Here is a 12218-nt window from a genome sequence, read left to right as displayed (position 1 = left end):
AATAAGAAACTTATCTGTGCCTTGCTTTTGAGATGTATACTCTCGCTCAATTGCAGCCCAGATTTCCCTTGGATTTCGTACTCCTTGGAACATATCGTAGTAACTATCCGAGAGGGTGTTGAGAATGTGGCCTCGGCAGATAATCTCATCCTCTTCACGCTTTTGCCTTTGCTTTGTCACTTCCTCGGACTCACCCTCCACTGGAACAGGAATTTCTGGAAGATTTGGATTGAGAATGTAAGCCACCTTCAATGCAGTGAGAAAGAACATAAGTTTGTCCTTTCAACGGTTGAAGTTGGTTCCGGTTCCATCAAGTTTGTCTAACTTAACGAAATCTTGGTTCATAACTTTGACAGCACTCTCTTGTGTAGACTCCATTCTTGTCAATCAATCAAACTTCAAGATTGTAGGAAAAAGATATAATATAGAATGACAAGAGTGTGTTGAGTCAAACCAGAAAAATTCAAGAAAGAATTCTGTAGAAATAAGTTTACACAAATGGGGATCAAGACTTGATGAATTCAAGGCGTGTAGTCACTTTCCTTGAAGTTTGATTGCCCCCACTATCTTGCTAATCCGGTCTCTGGGCAAAAACTCTAGGATACAATGAATTCTAATTAGACAACCAAGTAGCAAGTTCTTGGATTTGTCTAGTCAAGAATAAAAATGCTTAAGTTAGTTTTCTGGTGTCCAACCGATTGATTTATACACCCACAAAAAACACAGAAAACTGTTAGAAACTGTTCACATGTAACCTCCTTTCAAAGGAACATGAAGTTTCTCTGTGAAAGAGTGCTTCAAAAGGTGCAAACCTTTCCTAGTTTGCAAACTACCTTAACAGAAAAGAGTGAACGGAAAGAGAGAGAAAAAAAAAAAAGGAAAAAGGTTTCTAGAAAATTCTGAGCCAGGGTTGGTGGGTATGCCCTCTTCGTGATTTGAAATCTGATCTCAATACTAATCCTTTTGGTGTTCCTTTTATTTCTGTGCTATCTACGTTCGTGGAAGGATAACTTTTGTTCAGGAAATCTCTCAAAATAACATCTCCAGACCTTCCAAATTTCAGCTCGAAATCCTCTCATCATCAGCTCTTGGACATTCTTCAGCAGAAGTTTTGTGGTTCAAGTCCCTCATTTGGATGCGTTGTCTTCAAATCCTCCACATTATTTGACTCCATAAGGTGTTAAAGGTAACTTAATTCACCTCCTCTTGTCGTATATGCTTAGATCTGCCCCCAAAGGTGTCAAAAATCTGCTGCACGCGTCTCCTTTGCCTTCTTCTTTCTGCTATTTCCTCCTCCCATTTCGCAAGCCACTAGCTTGGATGCCCCCTTTACATGATTTTGTGTTGAATTTCTACACTGGATGTTTAGATTTTGTGTGGATATTTGGGCTATAATTTGTGTATTTGAGTGTGAAGTCTTGGCAAGCAACAGGCATGTGCCCTGCGTTTTATGAAAACCCAGAACCGCAACAAGCTTCAAAGCATGGGAGAATTGGAAATTGTATTTTTGCACCCCCAATTTTTGCATAATTACACTAAGGCCCAAAATATTGTGAAAAATGAACCAAATCTTCCCTTTTCAAGCCTTTACCCTTTTTTTTGGCATATTTTATGTATGTTTTGAGTAAATTATTTCTAGGTTTTGGGATGTGATCAATGGCTAAGTAATTTTGTTGAATTTATTTTTCTAAGGGGACGTTCTTTTCTTTCTTTGGATTTAGGAAAATAGTTTAACAATTGGGTTAAGGTTATTTTACTGGGCTTGGGGGTGGGTTTTGCTATTATTTTCTTTGGGTTATAACATGGGTTTTATAGTTAAAGTCCAATTGGCCTAGCCCATTCTTTTCCTCTGGATTTTTCTTTGGGGTCAAAGGATTTTAGGCCCAGAAAAAAAATAAAATGGCCCATTGGCTTTCCTCTTAAGAAATTTGATGAAGAATTGCAATCTAGTCCCTAGTATTTTGATCAATTTTATTGTGACTCTAGAACTTTGAATTTATTTCAATTAGGTCCTTAATTTAATTATAATTTGATCTCTAAACTTATCTTTTATTCAATTTTGACCCCTAACTTTTCCAAAAATTGTAATTTTAACCCAAAATCTGTTTAATTTTTGCAATTGGGTCCCTAATAGCTTCATTTTTAAGTATAATTCATTTATCTTCTTTAATTGTTAATCATGCTTCATTTAAATGCTTTTAATTAGTAGATTTTATGTTTATTTTCATTTCTTTATAATAATAACATGAATTTACTATATGTTTACATTTAATTGTTAATTAAATTGGTGCCTTGACTATTTTGTTGGTTTTGAAGTATTAATAAGGCAATTCTACCTCACTTAACCACCACTTCAAAGGGGGTATTTTCTATTGTTATTTTAAGTTCCTTTATGTGCTCCTATGTGTTTTTTTATGTGTGATTTTTTTCTCTTATTTACTCATTTTTATTCATCTTTAAGTGCTCGTTTATTTTATTTTGTTTAATTTAATTTTCGATGATTATTTAGGAGGCATTTAAATGCCAAATTGTAATAGATAGATTTTTTTTTAGCCAGAAAATGTAATTAGTTAGATAAGTGTAATAGTTAGGTTATTATATTTCAAATTTCCCCCTTTAAATTCTAGTTAGAGCTCCAAATGTAATAATTAGATCTTTACGTACGTTCATTTACTTGTGTGTTTGCATATGTATTAATTCGCTTTCTTTAGGGTCTTTGCATCTAGATAGTATACTTATGTGTTACGTGCTCTATATGTTTTTATGTGTTTACTTGCTTTAATTATGCCTTATATGATTTATTTATTTATAATAAATGCATGAAGTCACCACACTAGTCCAACGCTAGTTGTAGCCTTTCTTCCTATTTTCTTACAAGTCCAACGCTAGTGAGAACTTATAGATATGAGTTAGTCCAATGCTAAACCCTTAGGACCACCTACACGCTAGAATCACATGTTTGCATGACATTTATTTCATCTCATGCATTTTAGGATCTTTTGTCTCATCTTGCATGATATTTCCTCTTTATATCATCTCCATTATCCCTATGTGCGCAAAACATGGTATTTAGACTTGCATCTCATTTAGGAAATTAGAAGTATGCTAGTTCATTTGCTTGATTAAGTTAGAAAGTTACCCTTCAAATATGGGAAATAAACGAGTATGGCTTTTTAGTCTTAGCACGTTCTTGTCCCTTCTATAAGAAGGAAAATTGAGTTACGAATTTTAGTCTCCCGTACCCGTCATGTTGCATCCCCTAGGTCATGTATTTTTTATGTATATATTATGATTTTCCTTTTTTGAGTCTCATCTTTTGCATTTTTCATGACTTCTTCAAAGAATCGTTTTTGGACTTCATAATTAATGTGATTGATACCAATTAAGTTTTGAAGAGACATCTTGCCCCTCTCGATACCCCCGTAGGTTTAGGAATGCATTTATATAAAAACATCCAAATGTGATAAGTTTTATAGGTTAGATTAGGAAAATTATTGACTAAATCTCGCAACTAATTTTGACTAGGTTGGAAGGGTGTTTTAGATTTAATCTTTACCTTCCCTTTTTTCAACCGTGACTCCCGAACTCGTTTTCTTTCGTTTTCAAACATCTGGAGTCGTCTAAAAAGAGTTTTATTTATTTTTTATTTAAAATATATTTTGAGTGATTTAGTACACCTAAACTCAATACCAAGTGGCAACTCTTATTTTTTCTTAAAAAACACCTATTTTAGACTAAATTTTAGGGCCAAACCGACGCACTTTATATGTCCCATTGTAGGCCTTTTTTCCTTTTCAAAAACTCATTTTTTCTAATTCCAAAACTTCTGTTTTATTTATTTTTTTTTCAAAAAATGGGGCGCGACAATATACATAATAGGTTAGGTTTAATTATTATTCATCTCATAAAGTAATTAAAGTAGTTACATATATCGATGTAAACAACTTCGGATACAATCTAGTGGGTTCAAGATTCATATGATTTACGTTTAAATCTTATCTTCCATCACCTTCTAATTGATTTTATTCTAACTCCTTTGCTAAGCTAATTTACCTTTTATACCTGTAGAATCACGTTTGAACAAACTTAAACAAGTATTTTAAGAGTTTGTTCAACAAGTTTCTTAAGAGTAAATGCCATGTACTAACATTTTTGGTATGGATGCACGCTTTGTTCTTGTGTTAATGCCGTTTGTCATCCTTGAAGTATTTAGAGTTTGAAAGTCCACACTCCACTAATATTTGAGCTTCTCTTTCTTCCCATTGCGTTGCAATTGATGTATACCTTCTAATTAAATTTTATGTATAAAACTGAACACTAGATTAGTGCTTTAATCATCAATAGAGAAAAGACAACAATCCTGCTCCATGTAACTGTAGAGGTGTTAATCAAGCCCAATGATGTTGATCCATCCAAATCTGCTCACTAATGATTAGATTTGAGTATGCAATGAATTTTGAATAGGTCTAAATGGATGTTCAATTAAACTCATTTAATTGGGCGAAGCTCTCCCTAGCCTGGGGAGGAAAAAAATTAAACTCATTTAATTGGTAGGTAGTGAATTGACTCAATTCACTAATTTATACCCATTTAATAATAATTATACATTTAAACTCAATTTTTAGTGGGTATTAAGCAGATAAATTTAAATTTTCTACCAATCTAATAATAATAAAATATAATTATTTCTAGTGAAATAACATGCAAAAAATAAAAATAATAAGTAGAATTTCAAGTGAGTCACAAATGGGTAATTGAGTATGACCATACTCAATTCTTAAATAAGTATAAATCAATTAAGTCATTTTGACTAATTTATTAAATGAGTATAAATGAGTTAACTCAATTATATACATTACTCAATCACGACCTGTCTAAATCCGTTCGAATCACCTATTTTGACACCTTCTAACTGTATAAATGTTTAGAAAAGTCATTTAGTTATGTTAGTCCAATAATTAACATACGATCACCAATTGGAGATCAATGGTATAACAAAGAAGTTTAGGTATAAATCATCTTAAATATTAGAAGTTCAAGGTGCAAGATGGTATTAACTATTTGATAGCAAGAGGACGCGAAGAGGAATGGCCGAATAGATAACATAATTACACGCGTAAAGTGTACCTGTGGCCACTAAACTATTCAAAAAACGCAATTTGTTCATTGATGAACACTTTTCTTTTTTATGTGAATTTATCCATTGAACTTCTAAATACATGTTGTTTTGATCATTCTGTCTCTGTGCCTCTGTTATCCCTAAAAGAAGTAAAAAAAAAAAAAATAGAAATTGTTGCTCGTCATGTGCAGACCAACAACCTAGGAGGAATTTTGCCAATTTTCACAAAATCCTTCTCATAAGCCCATTTTCAAGTTTCATTTCACCCAAGTACATTTTCTTGTTTTATGATTTGGTATCGTTTCTTTCATTGATCCTCTAAATGTGCATTTGGAATTTTTTTTTTCTGGTAAAATGGACAAAAATGCCTCTAAAATGGTGGTGTGCATGTGACCTTCAGTAAAGCAAATTATTATTATTATTATTTTGTCAATCAACATTATCTACTTTACTCCTACTCTTATTCTAGTATATTTTAATGGACCAATTGAAGAATCAAAAATTGAACCACCATTGGACTCGCACTAGACGGGTGCGCTAAGCACTAATAAATTTTTTGGAAGGCATATATAATGACAAAGTAATGAGAGACAAGATTTGAACCCTTAACCTCCCACTCCACCAAAACTTGAGTAATTGGTGGTCGCTAATAGCCTAAAGAGCCGTTGGTTAGTAAAGCAAATTAATGGATGAGCAAAATAATATTTGTTTCAATTGTTGAGTCATTTAGTTGTCAATTCAACTTTTTCAGGGTTTAGTTTTGACTGTAAATGAAAATCATACCTCATGCATGATGATCAATTCCAACAGTTAAAGAACTAGGCTGATGGTTTCTTTGTCATTAGAAGATTTCATGAGTGAATTTAGTTGTCAATTCAACTTTTTCTTGGTTCTAGTTTTGACTGTTAATGAAAATCTTACCTCATGCATGATGATCAATTCCAACAGTTAATTTGACTGTTAATGAAAATCTTACCTCATGCATGATGATCAATTCCAACAGTTAAAGAACTAGGCTGATGGTTTCTTTGTCATTCGAAGACTTCATCTTCCACTCTAGACCTATATATACAGCACAATAGTCTATACAACAACAAGATTACAAAGTTAAACACAATAAGCTTGCACGTTTACAATCACAGAGAGAATGAGCGGAGAGGGGAAGGTGGTTTGTGTGACGGGAGCTTCAGGGTACGTAGCTTCATGGCTGGTGAAGCTGCTGCTTGGTCGCGGTTACACTGTTAAAGCTTCCGTTCGTGACCTCAGTAAGTTAAATTCGCTCATCTCTAATCTATGTCTCTGATCACATCAGATTTTGGTTGCTGTTCTTCTTGTTAGTTAAAAGTAGATAGAGTTTTATAGTTAAAAAGTGTTGGCCCCGTTAGTTTGGATACTTGGTCTAAAAAAAGCCTGAATGATTGCAGGTGTAACCTTCGGATAAGTTCATGGAAAAGATTTATTCAGAAGTTTGTTTGGATGGTTGTTTTTGGGGCATTCTTAGGAAATTTGTTACTGTAACTAGATTATTGAAAAGAGCAAATGTGAGATAAAAAAAAAGAGCAAATGTGAGATAAAAAAGTGATTAAAAAACACGTTTAAAGATAACAAGCATTCAGTCAGAGTCCTGAATTTAGGAATATAGGGTCATTCATAGATTAGTTAACATGCGATTTTTATTTCATCTCGAATAATAATTTCTATTGGCAATTGCTAAACATTGCTTGTTTACTTGATGCCTCAGATGATCCAGACAAGATAGAACATTTGATTTCACTTGATGGAGCCAAGGAAAGGCTTCACTTGTTTGCTGCTGACTTGGTGAAAGATGGATCATTTGATGAAATGGTTGATGGATGCGAAGGTGTTTTTCATACTGCATCACCAGTCAAAACTGTAGTTAGTGATCCCGAGGTAAAAATGAAGATTCTCTATTGTCGACGAAATCTAGCAGTCCCATATATACAATTGTTGACATGCAAACTGAATTACTTTAATTATGATCCCTGTTGTTATTTCCTATGAAGCAAGTTTATTAGTGCATTATTGCTCTGTTGTTCAGATGATAATACTATTGCCTGTAAATTCAACTTCAATAATCTTGTAACGTTAGCCTTGACTGCGAATCAGGAGGATGTTCCACATTTAGGCAGTTTATAGTTTGTTGATTTGATGTGAAGTTCAACATCTTCCAAGCACTGACTAATTGACGATTCTGCAGATGGATGCATTTGAATTCACTTGCTAGTTGGACAGTCAGAAAGAGGGAATAGTTTTCCTGTTGTTTCTTCTTCATTAGTCAACCAACTTAAGCGCAGCATTCTAGTGATCATTCTATGTACAAGACTAGTAAGGATGATAAGTTTTAGGTGCTTGAGCCATGCTTATTTAAAGGATATTTCAGCAACACGAAAATAGATAATAGATATTGAGCATCTGCTAATCCATTTCATTTCTTAGTTTACTAACATCTTTCAGTGAATATATCTTTTACTTTATTTAAGTTGCTATCTTTTTCGTTTTTAAAAGAACTAGTAATGGAGCTCGTGTTTTGCATGTGAACTTAATGTATTTAGATTTTTTTCCTTTAAAATTTTTTTAAAAATCAATTATTTTGAAGGAATAAATATAATTGAGACAAACAAATATGATTGTTAATATTTATATTATTTTATACTTTTTTGAATTTAGGTTGCCCTAACCAATACAAATGCACAAGTTATAAATCATTCTTTGTTCCAAAAGCACTTTTATTTTGTAACAGTATCAATATTTTTGTCTTTTGATTAAATTTAGATGACCTAAATGTTCTTTTTTATGCCATTTGAGTTTAAGTTTTTAATTTTTTAAATAATTTGTTGCTCCCCTTTGAGTCATTCTATGAACTATTTATTAGTTTTATTGAGATTTTCTAATTATAATGAAACTTGTGACCTTTTGTCTTCCCTTGGATGCAATACGGCATGTGCTACTCCCTCCGTCCCGTTTTGTTAGTCTTGGTTTTTTTTTTCACACAAATTAAGAAAGTGTAATTAATTTGGTTGGAAACATAAATTTAGATTAATAATTTCCTAAAATACCCTTATGCTAATCACGAAGAGTGCCAATTAATATCAGTTACAGCTAATGGGTTAGTATTGGAAAAGCTCAATGTATTCAATGTAGTGGGTTAGTATTTAATAACAATGTATTAATAACAAGATATTTAATAACGGTATTTTAGACAATTTGAAAGATTACTACATTTCTTAATGAGAAAGTGAACTACAATTTGGAACAGACGAAAAAGGAAAACAAGACTATCAGGGACGGAGGGAGTATTAGTTATATGGTTCTTTTGCCTAAATGGAGTGAGGTGGCTAGATGATGCAATAATAAAACTTTAACCCGCAGTTAAGGTTATATGAAGTTTTAACAACAAATTAAAAAGGGCATAAGTAAAATAACAGAAAGTAAGATCAAAATAATGCTTACACTTGCACTCCAAAGTACCAAGAGTCCTGGTACTTTTTATATAGTAACAGTAATGATTGAACTTTTGGGATATTAAATAACTTGCCATGAGTTTCAGTTGCAGTTAGCTGCTGAACCAGATACGTCCTCGCGCATAAGCACATTGGACTCGCTTTGACATAATTTTTCCAAACCAATTCAGTGATTTGCTGCAATTTTCAGCACTCCTATTTTAAACTGAAATCTTTTTGCAGAGTCATACGAGTGTCTCTCCTTTTCTTTGTTTTCATCATTTATTTTCTCTCTCTTTTTTCTGTTCAAAGTACTTATTTTTCTAGAGATGTTTGTATGGAATTATAGTCTATCGAAGACCAAATTTCAAACTTGTTTAAGTAATTACTTTCATGGGTCTCTTCAATTTGGTTTGAATATCAGCTACTGTCTGAAGGGATCAAATTGAGTGGAAAAAAATTTAGATCTCCACTGAATGTGAAAGAGCATGAATTCTTATATGATGATTCTTGTGGAGCAAGAACGTACTGTTGCCTTGAAGTTAATTGCCTTCAATGACTAGTATTTCTATCTTCATTTCTTAGGCAGAAGTGTTGGACCCTGCGGTAAAGGGAACTCTGAATGTGCTACAATCATGTGCAAGAGTTTCATCTGTCAAAAGAGTGGTAGTAACATCTTCTATGGCCTCAATTGCATACAACCGAGTAGTGAAGGATGGTGTTGTAGTTGATGAAAGTTGGTTTTCAGAGCCATCATACTGTGTAGAGCGCAAGGTAAGTGAACCATCTCCTTCCCAGCAAATGGTCTTTTTGTAGGAAGAGAATGATGTTGGTCTAGTCAGTGTTCAAAAGCAGACCAAAGTGGTCAATCACCTTCTTCTTCTTGTTTTAGTTAACAACTTATAACTTCAGTGGAGGAGAAAAATAAAAGTGTGGACTAATACAATAGTATGTGCATTAAACTTTCCAAAACACTGCAAAATGTTTTACTAGAAAAATGATAAATTTACAAATCAAACAGTCAAAGCATTTAATTTTGGTCCTCCCTGGTGTTTATTCCACAGCTCCAACAATATCAGAATACTAATGAAGAAGATGGTGTGCATAGCATGCAGCAATAGTGTCTGTGTTACATAGGATGAATGCAACATTATCTATATCACAGTAGTAAGTAAAAATCAGGTAAGTTCTACAGATTTTGTAGTAAAAAAGACTATACTTGCAGCACAAGCCTCCCTGACCTATATGCTGCAACAAGGTCAGACTTTCTAAACAACAAGATAGAATGACTCCTTTCTAGAATCATAGAGTACAAAGAACAACTTATTATCGAACTTGAAATCAGTGGCATATGCACAATATGCAGCTATGATGCTAGGCAAATTACAGGGAACTTCTGCTCACAAGTCATTAGCATGGCTTACGAGCAGAAATTTAATTTTTTGTGCTTTCATTCTTAATCACACTGATCATAGGCATAAACTGAGGATTGTGCTGACATTTTTCTACTTATGAATCACGTAGTTCCTTGATCATGATCAAATCAATTTCATGCTTCTCTGGTAGCAGCTGATGATACATTGTTGTCCTGTAGCTCTGGTATATGCTTTCGAAAACGTTGGCGGAGACTGCTGCATGGAAGTTCTCAAAGGAGCATGGCATTGATATGATTACAATTCATCCATCATGGATAGTTGGTCCTCACTTGCAGCCTTCTATCAATATAAGTGTGCAATTGATCCTGAACCTACTAAATGGTACTCTTGGAAATATATCTGTTTCTTTATGAACAATTTCGACTAGACTGTTGACCTTTGTTGCTTATGGTTATGGCCGCATCATGCTCTAAACTTTCTGATCCGAAAGAAGTCAATGAGCATTTTGATCTCTTGCTTTTCCATTTAACAATGAAACTAAGGATCCAATATGGCTTAGGTTTGACTCTTTTCATATCTCCCATTTTTTTGATATCACCTACTATATCTTCATGCATGTTTAATGAAGTAAGCTGAATATTTTCACCCATGTTGATAAAGTAAAATGGTAGTTTTAGAGCATAGATTTTACTCCATCTACATTTTTATGCTTGTTTCAAAGCTAAGCTGTCGTGTTTATGATGAAAAGTTATTTCCCAAACTTATCTGAATGCAGGAGACGAATCATTTCCTTATGCAACTTTTAATTGGGTTGATGTTAGAGATGTTGCCTACGCACATATTCTTGCCTTTGAAAACCCTTCTGCGAGTGGAAGATACTGTCTTGTTGAGAGTGCTGCACACACCTCCCAGGTGGTCAAGATTTTGCAAGAACTTTATCCTACTCATCAATTTCCAGACAAGTGAGTCTCTTTTTCCATCTCAGTTATGTCATATTCAGATTGCACTTACAAAACTCGGGGATATATCACATCTTTTCATCTCTTCTAATCTTAATTAATTCAACCAAACTTTCAGAATTATGTATCTTTGGAGTCCTGTCCTCCTGAAGGAACCCGTTTTTCAGAATTCTTTCTATAATTCGATTACTTGTAGAATTAGGTTCACTAAATTCGGTGACTTTCTGATTTCTCTATATGATTTTTGCCATCATAAAATTGGATTGCTGGAATAGAAAATGTTTAGTAGAGATATTAAGATATGAAAGGCATGAGCTGGTTCATGTAGAAGATACCAGTCAAAGGAACTTTTTTTTTTTTTTTTTGCATTGGCTATTTCATCAGCTCTCAGACCAATGCACTGATAAGGTTTAAACAAAATTATATATCTAGAAAACATTCATATAATTGAATACAATCCTCTTTGAAAAGACTTTACTAGGTTAATTGGTTAAAAATGAAAGGAATTGAGCATGAAAAATCTTGAAAAGTTTTATGTAGGAGAAAACAATAGACCTTGATTTTTTTATAATCTTTTACCCTAAGGTTTTGAATTAAACTTTCTAGGTTACTTTTTAGTATTACTTAATTTTTTAGTGGTTGACCTGCTGCAGGTTTTCACATGATAGCATCCACATTAATGCAGACTACTCAGTATCCAATGAGAAGGCAAAAGCTTTGGGAGTAGAGTTCATTCCTTTGGAGGAAAGCCTAAAGGATACTATTCAAGGCTTCAAGAAGAAGAATTTAGTCAGTCTTTAGGCTATGGCATTAACTTTCCTAGTTGAATTGTTGTTTGAATAATTGAGGAAAGCAGTTTTCACATTTTCAGACTTTTTTTTGTTATTAATTCTTCTCTTGCTGGTGCAAGGATTAATATAGTTGTGATACCCCAAATATTAGGATACTATTTTTGTTTAATCTCAAAGAAAGGATTACGGTTTCTTTATTTTATTTTTGTCTTAAAACATTTTTTTATTTTAACAAGACTAGAAACCTTACTTGTACTTTAAAACCCTAGTTTACTTGTGACTAGCAGGTTATGTTTAAATCCCTCATATTTGATTCAAAACCCTAATTTTATTCTATGGAATTGTAAAATTCATCACATTTTTCTTAAAATTCCTTTTATTTGGAAATTATTCATTTAATATGATCCTACTACTCAATCATTCCTCAATAAGTGCAAATGAACCTAGAAAGTAGGGTTTCACTCTTCGTTTTCAAGATTGGAGCAAATTAGGGTTTTCGCGATTTTTCGCCG

The 12218-nt window shown here is 33.3% G+C and overlaps 1 protein-coding gene across 1 annotated transcript; it reads left to right on the top strand.

Moving 5' to 3' along the window:
- Window positions 1-6266: 6266 nt before the first annotated feature.
- LOC113763728 (cinnamoyl-CoA reductase 1-like) lies at window positions 6267-11716 on the top strand. The gene is made up of 6 exons (XM_027307639.1): window positions 6267-6384; window positions 6861-7030; window positions 9166-9354; window positions 10175-10337; window positions 10732-10918; window positions 11569-11716. Exons 1-6 carry the CDS (start codon window positions 6267-6269, stop codon window positions 11714-11716), a joined length of 975 nt encoding a protein of 324 aa, XP_027163440.1.
- Window positions 11717-12218: the final 502 nt, after the last annotated feature.

This window comes from Coffea eugenioides, chromosome 2 (genome assembly GCF_003713205.1).
Source record: "Coffea eugenioides isolate CCC68of chromosome 2, Ceug_1.0, whole genome shotgun sequence".
NCBI lineage: Eukaryota > Viridiplantae > Streptophyta > Magnoliopsida > Gentianales > Rubiaceae > Coffea > Coffea eugenioides.
The sequence above is the reverse complement of the archived record's forward strand: the minus strand, read 5'-3'. Positions and strand labels throughout refer to the sequence as shown.